At 47.5% G+C, this 14,606-nt stretch overlaps 1 protein-coding gene across 6 annotated transcripts in view; it reads left to right on the top strand.

Moving 5' to 3' along the window:
* The first annotated feature begins 1,012 nt into the window (after positions 1-1,012).
* ELAVL1 (ELAV like RNA binding protein 1) overlaps positions 1,013-14,606 on the top strand; it is a 64,023-nt gene continuing 50,429 nt past the window's right edge. For all 6 annotated transcript variants that reach the window (XR_013185536.1, XR_013185533.1, XR_013185535.1 and 3 more), the window contains exons 1-2: positions 1,013-1,133; positions 11,436-11,619. Coding sequence is in view for 3 of the 6 variants with exons in the window: in XM_054649973.2 (XP_054505948.1) it covers positions 11,448-11,619 (172 nt within the window). In the remaining 3 variants the exon portion in view is untranslated. The remainder of the gene's footprint in view (positions 1,134-11,435; positions 11,620-14,606) is intronic.

Consider the following 14,606-nt stretch of genomic DNA (forward strand, 5'->3'; position numbering starts at 1 on the left):
AATTCCCATCCTTCAGGTGAGATCTCACTCTTCTAGACTCAAGAAAGGAGCTAGAGGAGGAGAAATTTGATTTTCTGGTATGTCACTCAACTAAGTAAAACTCAAATGATGAGTTGTATGTGAATGAAAAGGAACATTATGTATTGTAATGCAGAAGTATTCTGATTTTTCATCCCCAAAGTTGAGCACCTTAACGCAGCATTTACAGACCTGAAGCTTACATGTCACACACTAAGCATGCTGCTTTGTACTGGGGTATTATTGCAGAGTACTGTTGGCAATGACAAAAAGACTTCTTTTTCTGTAGAATAGTGGAATTTTACTCTCACAGATGTCTCCTGTGCAGGGAAAATAGGTGCAGATACAAAGGGATGCCCTTGGCTACAGAAAGTGAAAACAGAAGAGGGAAAACTGTTGGGCAGCTGGTCCCTTCAGGACGCTGCAGAATTTCTCAGAGCACAGTGAAGCGCTGGCCACCAGTTTCTCTGACAGGTCATCATTTGCATCTCATTTACACAGGAAGCATTTAATCTGCTAACCGGCATTCCCGTGGGTTGTGCCCGTGAAGATTCCCTGTGCCCGGGCTCCGGCTGCCACTGGCCCTCAGCCGAGGAGAGCCTCGGCTGCCGGGAGCGCTGCCCGCGGCCGCCGGGCCCAGGGCTGCCGTGCTCCATCTCCCACGCGAGCCTGGCTCCCCGGCACAGGGCACCACTCGCGTTTCTGCTGCTCCAAGAGCCTGGCCGGCCACAGGAGGCACGTTCTCCTCCGTCTCCTCTCCACAGAGCAGCCGGACCCGCGGCCGGGGCGCACGGGCCCTTCCCGAAGCCCCGGGCCGCCCCAGGGAGATCACTCTGTTTGCGCGGCCGGGCCCCTCCACCCCGGGCGCTGCCCGCTCCGCGGCCCCGGCTCCGTTCCCCTCTCCCGCTCCCCTCCCCCCGGCGCGCGGTAGGCTCCGCCCCCGGCCGGCACTTGACGGACGGGCGGAGGAGCCAATGGCGCGCGGGGCACGTGCGCGCGGCAGCCAATGGGTGTCGGCGGGCGGCGCGGGGGCGGGGCCGTGGCGCTGGAGCGGCTCGTTGTGCGCTGCGGACCGATCGCCTCCCGCTGCCCGGGCCCGGCCGCCGCCGCCGCAGGTGAGGCCTGGCGCGGGGCCGCGGCGTCGCGCCTAAACAGCCCCGGCGGCACCCGCGGGGACGGCGCAGGAAGGAGCGGGCGACGAGGACCGGGCGCCCGGGCCGAGGCCTGGGCCTGGCAGGGTAGCCCGGCCTGTGGGGGGAGGGGCCGCAGGGCAGCGCGGGCCCGGGGCGGAGGGCGGGCGGCGGGGTCGCGGCCTGCGGGGCCCGCGGGGGCCGGATGGGGCACGGGCAGAGAGCGGGTCCCGAGGCCGCCGCGTTTGCGGCGGGAAGGCCGCAGGTCGCGGTGCCGCGATGCGCGGCGGGTCCGCGCCGCGGCTCAGGGCCTTTCTCCGTCCGGTTAATGGCCTCATCTTTCATGTTTATTTTTCCCGTGTCTATGCGGACACAGCTTTTAAATCTCCCACGTTGGTTAGGACTGGCACGTCGTTGTTGACTGGCGGTACCCGAGGGTCCATGTCAGCGCCGGTTGGCATCAGTGCTGGCCGCGCGTCCGGGGCTGGTGTGGCGAGTGCTCGGGGCCGCAGGAATCAGAGCTAAAGCGGCAGCCGCTGCTGTTTGTGCTCCTGGGAGCAATTCAGTGCAGAGCGTTTGCTCGGTTTTAGCGGCTGGAGGCGGCAGGACTGTCCTGGGGGCACTTTCTCGGCAGTGGGACAGCCGTGGGGAGCCGTGCTCCTGCCGGGCTCTGCACTGCTGGGAGTGCGGGAGCGTTTGTTGGGCACTGAGTTGTATCCGAGACCTGCTGGGAAAGGAGGCACGGTTTCATGAGGACTTGCACTGGGATCCTGTGATCACTTAATGAGGCATCTGTGGAAAACAAAAGAGGAAAGAGTTGGGAAGGGTAGGGATTAATTCCTTTTGTTAACGCCTGTTGTTGTTATATTTGATCACTTTTTGAGGTGTTTGTAGTTTTGTTCATTTTACTCCCTGATGGTGGGTGTTGACTGCTCGTGTTGCTCGACTCTCACCTCTTTACGAGTTGTTGTTTCCCTGTCCTGTTTTAACCACTTTTTTTTCTGGAGCTGTGTGAACCGTTCTGTGACTTGTTACATTACAACTAGGATGATGCACATGTTCCATAGTCTTTATCAAACCTGTAGAGTTGATGAGATTTCTTAGATTCCTGTTGACTCCTGGGATATGTCTATGTGTGTGATGAATAATAAAATCAAGAGTCCTGAGCCTGTAAGTCTGTGCTGCATGAGATGTTACTGTGAGTGTCCTGTGTTTTGTTCTGAAGCAGAGTAACTGTATATAATGATCCCAGTGCTCCTGTGGTTTCCATTATTCAAGGTGTTCAGCGGTCAGGAGTTACAGCTGTGGTTGCAGTAGGCTCTTTCCAGGCCTGACTGGAAGATGAACAGGAACATCTTAAGCTGGTGTGATTGTTAAATGTGTTGTGCAGTGAGTTTATAGCCCTGCTGTGGGTGGTTCTGCGGGACCAGATGAACTCCTTAGGGAGTTGTCTTGTGTGGTACCAAGTTTGTGAAAACAGCAGCAGCAGTAAACACAGTCCGAATGGAAATGTGAATGTTGTGTGTAGCAGCTTACTTATCTGTGTTTGTTGAACAGTGTTTGGTGCTGACATGAACTTAATGGGAAGTGTGCTCTGTGCTCTGAATTCAAGCACTATTTTCTTTCTGTTTCTTGAATGTTCTATCACTTTTTTTTTCTTCTGGAAAAAGCCCTCCTTGTCTTGACCTGAGACATGCCATTTTACTTTCAGAATCCATCTCTTTCAGCTGTTGTACCAGCCTACTTTCTCTCTTGAAACTTTGGTCTCTGTCTTGTTTCTTGCTTATTTGTTGTGAGCTCTCTGAATTGATTCCCAAAGTTACTGACTGCCACTTACCACATGTGGATAAGCTGCCTGTGAAGTTGGTAGACTTTTAGTCACCAAGTTTAGAAAGTTCAAACTTGCTATGTATTTAGACTTCAAGAAGAAGTTCAGAGAAGCTGTTCTTTCTGCACTTCCAGGTACTTTAGAAGCGGCCTGGAAGGCATTTAGGGAGAATGACAAGAGAGGTGATAAATTTTGACTTGTGCTGAAAATGATCAGGGCACTTCTGTCTGATGAGCAATTCTGTATTCAGGCACCTGCAAGCTTCAAACTGCTGGCCTAAATGAGCCATTTGAGTATACAACCTCGTTATATGTAGGTGATGTATGCAAAAATAGATTCTAATTTTTTTTTTCTGAGGAGATAGGGTGGAAATAAGCTGTACTGAGAAGGCAGAGATGTTTTTCATGTGTGTGGGTTTGCTGCCTTCGGGGGGCTTTTTTGTTTGTTTTTAAAATTAGTAGCAGTAGTATAGTACTACAAAGGTATAATTTTCCTATCTCCTGCTGCTTCCATGGCCTCCATGTAGGAACACAGCAGCAAACTACAGTGTCTCACCAGGCCCTCAGAGATGGATTTCCAGCTAGTTGTTTTGTGCTGGTGAACAAGTTAGATGCTGTCTTTTCCTCCTGCTATTACTTGTCTTCCTGCCCCATCAAGGTAAAAGTATCTGAAGATGGGTCAATGTTATCCAAGGTTGGATCAATGTGTGGAGCAGCTGTTGTCAGAAAGTGTCTGGAATCCACAGTTCTTATGTCCACTTCTTCTCATCTCCTGCCCCCTCCCTCAGAAAGGAATCATTCCCTCACAGCACAGTTGTCTCCAGATGTCTTTTGTGTAGGTGAAAAATTGCCAAAGGCAATTTATGGACAATCTGACACTGTCTAGAAAAAGGAAGATAATAAATTATTTCCTTTTTTTAAAGATCTGTTTATCATAAATCTGTGTTTTTTTTAATACCAGTGCAGAAGGTGAGATAGTCCAGACTGTGCAAAGTTCTTTGCTGTCTCTTCCCTGAGTAGGAGTTTGCTGGTGTTAACTGGAGCATCTTTGACCCTGGGGCAGCAGCTGTGGAATCACAGAATGCCAGTGGCTGGAGTTGGGAGGGACCTGGACCTTAGAGACCATTTCTTTCCACCCTGTGTCACAGGCAGGGATGCTTTCCACCATCCCAGGGTGCTCCAAGCCCTGTCCAGCCTGGCCTTGGGCACTGCCAGGGATGCAGGGGCAGCCCCAGCTGCTCTGGGCACCCTGTGCCAGGGCCTGCCCACCCTGCCAGGGAACAATTCCTGATTGCCAAGATCCCATCCAGCCCTGCCCTCTGGCACTGGGAGCCATTGCCTGGCTCCTGTCCCTGCAGGCCTTGTCCCCAGTCCCTCTGCAGCTCTCCTGGAGCCCCTTCAGGCCCTGCCAGGGGCTCTCAGGTGTCCCTGGAGCCTTCTCTTGTCCAGGTGAGCACCCCCAGCTGTGCCAGGCTGGCTCCAGAGCAGAGGGGCTCCAGCCCTTGCAGCATCTCCGTGGCTCCTCTGGTCTCACTCCAGCAGCTCCATGTCCTGCCTGTGCTGAGAAGTGTATTGTGATGTGAAACTCCGAGCAGAGCCTGGTATCCTCTATCTGTCAGGCTGGCTGTTAACCTGGGGAGATGGGGAAATGTGGATCTGGCAGCAGATGTTCAGTGTCTCAGCCACAGGTTTCTGATTGCCCTTGTTCCTACTGCTCAGGCTGAGAGGGGCCCCAGTCCCTGCTGGGTGTTGGACCAGCAGTGGATGGTGATTACAGCCAGTCTGTATCTGATTTCTGACAGCATCCCAATGATGATTAATTTTGTTCCTAGGAGTTGAGTGCAGTTCATCAGACTGGTAAAGTAAGGTCATTGCTCTGAAGAATGCAGCTTATTTTTGGCCTCAAATGCTTTTGTCTCTGAATGACAATACAGGCATTGACAAAAACACCTTGATGATGTTATTATATGAACATGAATAAAAACAGCTAGGGGAGACATTTAAAACCCTTCCAGACAAAGTGGATTGCTAAAACTGCTTTGCTGAAATATTAAAATTATGACAGTTGAGATTTGTTAGACCAAAAATGTGCTCAAAACTAAGTTTATGCCCAGTGTTTCTAAAACAACATTAAAAAAAAATGCTTAAATATGTTGTACTGAAATGAGTGATTCAGCATATGGAAATAGAATTTGTGGAAATGCAGCAGCAGATCTTAGTAATGGCCGCTTCTGGTGCTGAGCTATTTTTACTGGCAAAAGTGTTGGAATCTTAGGTGCAGTGAAGCTGAGGAGAACAAGGGTAGTGTCCTCATTTCAGGTGTGCAAAGGGGAAAAGAATCAAAGAGATGAGATCTGTTATTACCTCTGGAAAACCCAAAGGATAGGCAAGTAGAAAGGGTTTCCTTTTTTCCCTCATACACTGTATAAATGCTGTTCTTGAATTTAAAAGACAATCTGGATTTTGTGATTTCTCCTCCCCCCAAATGGCTTTTGATGTTTGGTCAAGATTTGAAGGGAATTTGAAGGAATAGTGCATGAATGTGTGGTGAATCAAATACCAGCAGGGCTTGCACTGCACTGTCCTTGTCCTGTGGTCTGTGTGTTCATGGAAAGGTCTGTGCTTGTGGGGTGCAATATGCAGAGCTATTGGGGTCATGAAAAGAGTTTGTATAAAGAATAAAAGGAATTTTCTTGTAGATTATGGGGAAAGGCTCTGTGATGTAGAGAAGTCTGGATTAAGTAATGGAGAGAGATGTGTTCTGACTGTGGAGCACTAGGAAACTTTTTTTTTCCCTTGGGAGGCAGGTAGGCCTAGGGAAAGGTTTTCTGCTGGTGTGGCTCTTCAGGCAAAACCTATTCTGTTCCTTACACCAATTTCAGAGAAGACAATATGTTGTTTTTTCTTCCCTCAGTGTCTGTCCTACTCTGTTGTGATTAAACTCTTCCTTCTCAATCCTGGTATGAAGCTGCCTGCAGAGCAAGTTTTTGCATGACAATACTGTGTTGGATAGTTCTTGAAAACTGTTTTCCTGAAGCAGTTCTGAAGCAGTTTAAATTCATCGAGGCTCTTGAGGCCCTTCTAGGTGTGGCATTGGTTTTGACATGTGTTCCAGCCTGGACATCTCAGCATCTCTGCACCTGCCTTCTGCATGGGTTTGGCACTTGGCTGAATGTAGTAGTGTTCTTTTTGTTCTGTTTCAGGTGTGCTCTCCAAGAAACAGCTCAGCAGCTTAAGACAAGATTGTTGCCTTGTAGTCAGCCATGGGGGGGAGACGTGTCAACAAAAATCCTTGTGCTGGAGGAGCAGAAGGGCTCTAGTAGCCTTGGGTTTCTGCACCCCATATAGAATTCTAAGTCCACAGGCAGAGCTCAAGAATAAGCCTATGAGACTGAAGTGCAAGTTGATGAAACAGCTCATGGGCAGAACTCTGCAGCATCACTGGTCTCAGGGCTCCTGATCCTTTACCACTGACACCACCAACAAGGAGATTTCACCAGTTCAGGGACTCTGTCAGGCACTGTCCACTGGAGCCCTTCCTGTATAGAGTGTCCTGGGTCCTGACTTGCACTTCATGGCAAAGAAAGATGGAGATTTTGGGTGAGTAGCTGGGTCAGCGGCTTCAGGTCTGCATGGTTTAAGGACCATACTATGCTCACTCTGGCCCATTCCCAGTGCTCCAGTCAAGGTGCCATGAGCTCTGTGCCACACAAATCATTGATCCAGGAAGAATTTCCCATCTTAAGTTCTGCACTAGCTGATCCATCATCCATCCCACCTGAAGAGCTGCCTCCATCTCTGGAGACCCCAGCAGAAGAAAGACATGGACCTGTTGGAGCCAGGCCAGAGGAGGCACGGAGATGCTGCAAGGGCTGGAGCCCCTCTGCTCTGGAGCCAGCCTGGCACAGCTGGGGGTGCTCACCTGGACAAGAGAAGGCTCCAGGGACACCTGAGAGCCCCTGGCAGGGCCTGAAGGGGCTCCAGGAGAGCTGCAGAGGGACTGGGGACAAGGCCTGCAGGGACAGGAGCCAGGCAATGGCTCCCAGTGCCAGAGGGCAGGGCTGGATGGGATCTTGGCAATCAGGAATTGTTCCCTGGCAGGGTGGGCAGGCCCTGGCCCAGGGTGCCCAGAGCAGCTGGGGCTGCCCCTGCATCCCTGGCAGTGCCCAAGGCCAGGCTGGACAGGGCTTGGAGCAGCCTGGAATAGTGGAAGGTGTTCCTGCCATGCAAGGGGTGGAATGAAATGGTCTCTAAGGTTCCTTCCAACCCAGCTATCTTTGGATTCTGTAAGCATCTGTTTAAGTGTCTACATATGAATTTGTGACCTCAGTAGTGGTCTGGTGCCTTTTTAGTCCTGTGAACAAGGTGAAGGCGGACAAAGCCTCTTGCCTGATGTTGAAGACGGACAATTCTTGCCAGTGTTCTCATTTCACATGGTCTCCACAGCTCCTTACAGGTCTCCCTTCTTAGCAAACATCTTGTAGTGAAATAATTAATAGCAGTGATTCCTAGAATTCTGGATGGAGGTATAGAGTGTCATTGGGAAAAAGCTTTTGTTGGTCTGTTGCCAGAACCATTAAACCTGTGTGATCTGGTGTGCTTTTGTGAGAAGGTGATTGTCATGGTCAGTGCAACATTTCTGCAAATAATGCTCATGAGAGCTTTTCAGTCCAGTCCTGGGAATGCTGGCCTGGCTGAGGGTGCCTGAGCAGTCACTGTCACAGGTGGTGAAGTATTAAGCTGTGTGGATTCGAGCATCTCCAGAATTAGTGGAAGATTCAGGCACAGCACATATGATTCCCTTTGTTGCTTTGTGCACCCTTGGCATTTTAATTTTGGGGCACCTTACCCAAAGAAGAAGGTGTCTGCTGCCTTTTCAAACAAGCTTCTGTAGCATTTGGTTATTTTAAAAAAATTGTCATTTTAGGAAGTGCAGTGCAGTGGAACATAGTCTTAAAGTTTTAGGTTTTGGGATGTAAAATGAAGGCCTGTTTTGGAAATGTTGCAAACTACCAGTCTCTTTTCAGTCAGCCTTCCCAAATGGAGCTGTTGGGCCTTCTTGCCGTCATTGACCTGTCCACTGGGAATATAAATGCATTCAGTCTTTTGATTTACATCATTGTGGATTGACAAATGTCGGTTAACCAAGTTCTCACTTGCAAATAAGTGTATAGGCCTGGTTCTCAAATCTGGAATATGTACTGATAGAAGTGGATTGTTATCTCTTTGGTAGAGAAAGATCAGGACATTCCCTCAGTGTATTTCAGTGAGAGCAGAATAAACTTGTTTTCCAGTGTAGCATTGCTTGTTTCATCCATCCTATCTTATAGCTCCTTTTCTTTTTGGAAATCTTTTCAGTATGCAGAGGTTACAATTCTTCAGGGGCTCTTTTTAACTTTGCTGGCATGAGAACTGCTCACCTGTTGAGGAATGCACCTGGTGCAGGTTGGCAGCAGCAGTGTGAGCTGCAGGTTGTTCTGGGAGGGGGTTCTTCAACTCTGACAGACTTGGGGCCATGACCATTTCCCTGGGGAGCCTCTTCCAGAACCTTTTCCTAATATCCAACCTAAACCTCCCCTGACACATTGAGAAGACCCTGGACTAAACATCAGCATCAGGATGGGCACAGCCTGGGGGGGCTTTGTCCAGGGTCCCCCCCAGGGCACCAGCTCGAGCTGTTCTGTGTCCCTGCACCACAAAGGAACTGGAGTCTGGGACTGTGCTGAGGGAAACCTGGGGCCGAGCTGGTGAGAGGAGCTGCTCTGACTGGGGGACTGTGGGGTGTACAGGGACTCCCACGGGGCCTGTGGGGTCACTGGAGCCACTGCTGCAAAGGGGCTGTGATCCCAGCAGTGCCAGTCTGCTGACAGTGGGACCCCAGAGTGGCATCAGACCAGTGGAATGCTGGAGTTTGCTTAACACCTCACCAGCAGAGGAAGTGGTACCCACTAACTTCCAGGCTGGCTGGATGGTGTTAGTCCTGCAGCTGATTGTGGAAGTGCTCAGCAAGAGATTAGGAAGAAAGAAGCATCTTCTCTCTCAGCGCTCTGCTCCTCTAGCTCTTCACTGTGCCTTTATTGCTTCTGCATGCTTGGTTCCTGGTATCCCATGGAAACCTTTGCCAGGCCTGTATGCAAGGGCTTCCTATGTTTGCTTTCTAAAAGCCTGAAGAAAAGCAGGTGGAAGCTTCCTTCCCACCTTCTGATGACTCTGAATCAGCACTGCCCCAGGCACTGCTTGAGTATCCTGAGAGGTGCAGACTGTGAGTATTGCAGATGGGTTAGAGGATGTGGGACAACGATGGAAAGTCAGCAGCCACTTGCCAAACTCTTGGCAATTCTGCTTTATGCCAGATATAAGTGTGGTAACTTGCCATCCTGGTGTGCTGGGAAGTTTTCTCTGCTAGGTATCTGACTGTGGTGCCTCCTTTTCAGGCAGCAGATATACCCTGGAGAATTAAAAAAAAAACCCAAAACCCCAATCTGTTCTTGAAATCAGTAGAATTTATAGCAATTTCTTAATCTCAGCAGCAGGAAGGATTTATATCATAAATAAATGGCAATAAAGGGCAAAGTTGGTTAAAATGAAGGAAATGTTAACTTTTTCCTCTTATAGGTGGAAAAATCTCAACATTTCTTCCTTTGCTTACTAAATATTCTAATTGTGCCATACAACGTTCACTCATCAACATATTGGTGTGTTCTGCTTGTAGGGCTTGAGTTTTGTGGAGTGCAAAGGCAAGCAAAGCTGCCTTCTATTCAAGTAATTCTGAAAATGTGTGTTGCATGGTTTTATAACTTAGACATGGTGACCACAGACGGTTCAGCTGTTTGAGTGTTGTTTACCAGAACAGGAAACTTCTCTGAGATTGTGCTCAGCAAGTTCTGACACAGCCAGGAGGGAACGTGTGTTTAATGACAGAATTTGCAGTACAACTGAGATGACCTGGCAGCTTAAAAATTGTCTGCTGAGGGGAGTCTCTTCCCCTGCTTCCAGCTTTGCAGTACCTCCTCCTGCTTTCCTATCCTGTGGCATTAGCTGGTGCTTATCTTGCTGCAAGGAAAGCAGATTAAAACTGCTGACACAACAGAAAGGGCTCCCCTCCTGTGAGGTTTTCCATTGCTTTCACAGTGTAGATTGGTTATCCCATGGGCAGAGGGTGCTGGAATAGGCTCGTGTTGACACTTGAAACACAAAAATGAGGGTAGAAGCTGATCTGTGGGTGAAGGGGAACAAGAGCTGCCAGCTCTTAATGCTTCAAAACATACTGAAAAGATAAAGATTCCGTTCAAATCCATACTGTGTTAAATCTCAAATTAGCATGAAGTCTTCTCATGGTTTATTCTGTAATCATGTGCTCAAGGTATTTGTTTAAAAATTTGACCTTCACTGTCAGACATGAATTAACAGCAGCTGCTGGTGAGAGGCCTGGAAGTCCCTTCATGCAGGGAGCATTCCCTTTCTGGACTGAGGATTTCTGGTTGCTGTTTCTGACTTCTTCCATTATTCAACTTCTGGCTGTCAGTCATGATGCAGTCTCTGGAAAGGCTTATCCTTTAGCAGATCCAGATCTGTAGATCCTGTTGCAGAAACAGGATTTAGATATCTTGATTTTGACTATTTCAAAGTAGTTGAAGTGCTTTAAAAACTAGGATTTTGGCAAGCCATGAGCAGCTTGAGTCTGGTGTGAGTTTTAGTTGTAGGTCAACTAAAACATTGGGATTCAGTCCCTGATGGTGAACTGAGGCAGAGTTTATCTTCCTGTGATAGGAATTCTCTGTTTTCTCAAGGCTTTCTTTAAAAAACTGCAAAAATAGAAACTGTCAAACACTCAATATGCCCCCAAGTCAGTGTGCAGCACAGACTCACCAGTTTCACACACACGGTAGAGCAGCACCAAAGGCAGCATTAAACAGCAAAAGGCCTTGAGGTGCAAGATGGACAACGTTTACAGGGGAAGACATTCAGAAAATTAATAGTCTCCAGTTGAAACACTGAACTGGATCAGATCTTGCTGCTTCTTGTTTTCCTGTCTGAAAAAGTTCTGGGCGTAAGGTTGGAATTCAGATTGAGGTGGCAGTTTGGTTGTGGCTGGTCAAGTACCTGGACATGGGGGACCTGATTTTTACTTTGGCTGTTGAGAATGCTTTGGTGTTTACAGGAATGTCTTCAAAATCTATCTTGATGCTTTTTATTAATGTAAAAAAGTAGAAATCCTGAAGAGCTCTTTAATGGTACATAGTTCTGTAAAATGTCATGTCTGTGCTTTTGAAAGAATGAATTGTTCTGGAATTTTCAACAAATAGTGTTTTGTTTTCTGAGTTGAAAAAATGCATTACTGAAGCAGTGGTTTGTTCTTAGTTTTTAAAATAAACATTCAAACTTATTTCAGGTGGAGGAAGTTTGGTTTATGGAAATGTGAAGATCTGAACCTCACTGACGATTTTTTTCACTTTGCAGATTTATTGTAAAATGTCCAATGGTTATGAAGATCACATGGCTGAAGATTGCAGGGATGATATTGGTAGGACAAATTTAATTGTGAACTACCTTCCTCAGAACATGACACAGGATGAATTACGGAGTCTGTTCAGCAGCATCGGCGAGGTGGAATCTGCAAAACTTATTCGGGACAAAGTTGCAGGTATGATTGAGTGTTTCAGAAATTGTCACTTTGTGCTAGACTGGGTGAGCAAATACTTGATTGAATACAACTTAATCTAGAAATACTAAATATTTGTGTGTGTAATCAAACTATTGACACGTTTGCCTGGAGCTCCAGTAATGCCAGCACTGGGTATTGGGAGGATGGAATGCTCGAGGCTAAGTTAATGACTATTGTGTGTATGGCTAAGAATTCTAAGAAGTACAGTTCCCATATTTGAACATTAATAGACAGGTCTCAAACTGGTTTGGATTTAGTTCCTGGCTAATTTATTCTTCCTACAGTCTGTTTTTGACTCCACCAGAGCTCTGAATATAAAAACAAACCTTTTGTTCTGATTTTGATCAGTAAAATAGAGGTGTGCTGGAGTTCTGAAGTGGCTGCAGGTCTTATCACTGTTGCAGAATTTAACTTGTAAGTTCCTTAAATAGGATTGGTAGTAGTAGCTTTAAAATATGAGAGGAATGAATTGTTCTGACTTGTGAAACTTAATGTTTCCTTGAAGCAAAACAAATGCTGACAGAGCAACTGCTTCCATATCTGTGTAGTTGCAGGAGGTTTTAGCTGCTCTCTGAAGAGGTTTTAATCCTTGCACTGTTAAAATACTTCATTTACAAGTTTTGGTTATTCTTGTTCAGAATTTGCAGAAACTTGGATTCAGTGGGAGCACTTGGTTGTTTCTGGAGGGGAAAAAAAATGCTGTTAACTAGCCCTGTGCACTGGTGTGTGCTGTTAACTAGCCCTGTGCACTGGTGTGTGCTGTTAACTAGCTCTGTGCACTGGTGTGTGCTGTTAACTAGCCCTGTGCACTGGTGTGTGCTGTTAACTAGCCCTGTGCACTGGTGTGTGCTGTTAACTAGCTCTGTGTGCTGGTGTGTGCTGTTAACTAGCCCTGTGCGCTGGTGTGTGCTGTTAACCAGCTCTGTGCGCTGGTGTGTGCTGTTAACCAGCTCTGTGCGCTGGTGTGTGCTGTTAACCAGCTCTGTGCGCTGGTGTGTGCTGTTAACTAGCCCTGTGCACTGGTGGGTGCTGTTAACCAGCTCTGTGCACTGGTGGGTGCTGTTAACCAGCTCTGTGCACTGGTGGGTGCTGTTAACCAGCTCTGTGCACTGGTGGGTGCTGTTAACTAGCCCTGTGCACTGGTGTGTGCTGTTAACCAGCTCTGTGCACTCTTGTGTGCTGTTAACTACCCCTGTGCACTCTTGTGTGCTGTTAACTACCCCTGTGCACTCTTGTGTGCTGTTAACCAGCTCTGTGCGCTGGTGTTTGCTGTTAACCAGCTCTGTGCACTGGTGTGTGCTGTTAACTAGCCCTGTGCACTGGTGTGTGCTGTTAACTAGCCCTGTGCACTGGTGTTTGCTGTTAACCAGCCCTGTGCACTGGTGTTTGCTGTTAACCAGCCCTGTGCACTGGTGGGTGCTGTTAACCAGCTCTGTGCGCTGGTGTGTGCTGTTAACCAGCTCTGTGCACTGGTGTTTGCTCCCAGCCTGCAGCTCAGTGGAACTCTCTGCTGCCCATGCTCAGTGTTGTATTTCAGAATCCAGCAGTACTGATCGTTATCTAATCCCTAACGGAGACTGCTCCCCAGTCTGTACAAGCTGCATGGGAGCTGCTGGAATTCATGAGAGCTCTTTGTGTGTCATCTTTAGTGCTTTATTTGCTTAAGAATACCCAAGAGAACTGAATAATTAAAAACTTCAGAATTTCCCTTCCGAGTCGCCTCTCTGATTTCCATGCCTCTGGCTTTCCTGATATCTTACAGTTGAGGTATCTTGTGATGTCTCTGTCTGTATCTCTACTTAAGGGATGTATATGTTCAGTCATGGTGAAATAGTTACATAAATACCGATTTCTTTGAATGTTTTGGTAGGTGAGTGTTTGTCCTAGATGTTGTCATGTGCTTTGCAGCACTCAGAAGTTGAGGCTGGTTTTGCAAGGAATAAGATCCCTTGCTTAATGATAGCAGGTCATAGCTGACCCACACCTTAGACTGTAAAATAAGCACAGAATCACCTGCATGGGGGGGAGGATATTTTCAGTAGGAAGCAAGAGACTTAATCAGTCTCTGAAGTTGAGACCCTGCTTCACAGGTACCTGTAGCATCAAACACTCTGGTAAAGTCTGGTTAACTTTAACTTGGAACTTGACAGTGCTGGGTAATTTAAAGTCCAGAACATACACTTGTGTGCTCAAGGTTGTTCTTAACCTCAAGAATGAAAAGTAAAATTGCTGTTATTGTTGCAGAGAGCCCTTGAGTGCCTGTGGACAGAACATTGGCTTTTCTCTAAAGTGATTGCAGGTGCTGGATTCTGTGTGGCTGCTGTGGTCACGCCACTGAATTTTGTTGCTACCTAATTTTTCACGTGCTTGCAACACTATTAGGAGCAGTTACCAGTCATCTCCATGCTTACTGAGAGTTTGGAATATCAGTGCCAAAGAACTGGCTCCTTCTGAGCATTTTTTCTTCCTCTTGCTTTTGTTTCTGCCCCTTAATGTTCACATTATATTCTTTATTCTCAAACTCTCTGTTAAACACATGGATGTGCAGCAGTTCCTGAAGAGAAAAATCCTGTGGCCCAGTTCTGCTTTTCTTGTGCCTCCACTTGAATTTCTCTGACCCTGTGGCAGACAGCAGGAAACTGGAGCTGCAGAAAAACCTGTTCAGCTCCCTGACCTTGCTTTCTGGTCAGATAAGTCATAATATTGGCATGTGAGGGAGAGTGGGTTGAGTGGCCTGGGCAGGAGAGAGGGAACCTTTTGCTTTTGTTTGAGTTAGACTTTTTGGATCAGTTTAGTTCTTTTCAATGAAGTCATAGCTTTTTGTGCCCCCATAAAGTTTTAATAATCAGAGTATTTTGTCTTTGAAGTCTCCTTTATTGTTTGTGTTTGCAGAGTTAAAATCAACGTTTAGTTGATAATGCTTGCTTTTTGTAATTGAGTGATACATACATTTCTTCTCAATTTAT

Source organism: Agelaius phoeniceus, chromosome 29 (assembly GCF_051311805.1).
Source record: "Agelaius phoeniceus isolate bAgePho1 chromosome 29, bAgePho1.hap1, whole genome shotgun sequence".
Taxonomy (NCBI): domain Eukaryota; kingdom Metazoa; phylum Chordata; class Aves; order Passeriformes; family Icteridae; genus Agelaius; species Agelaius phoeniceus.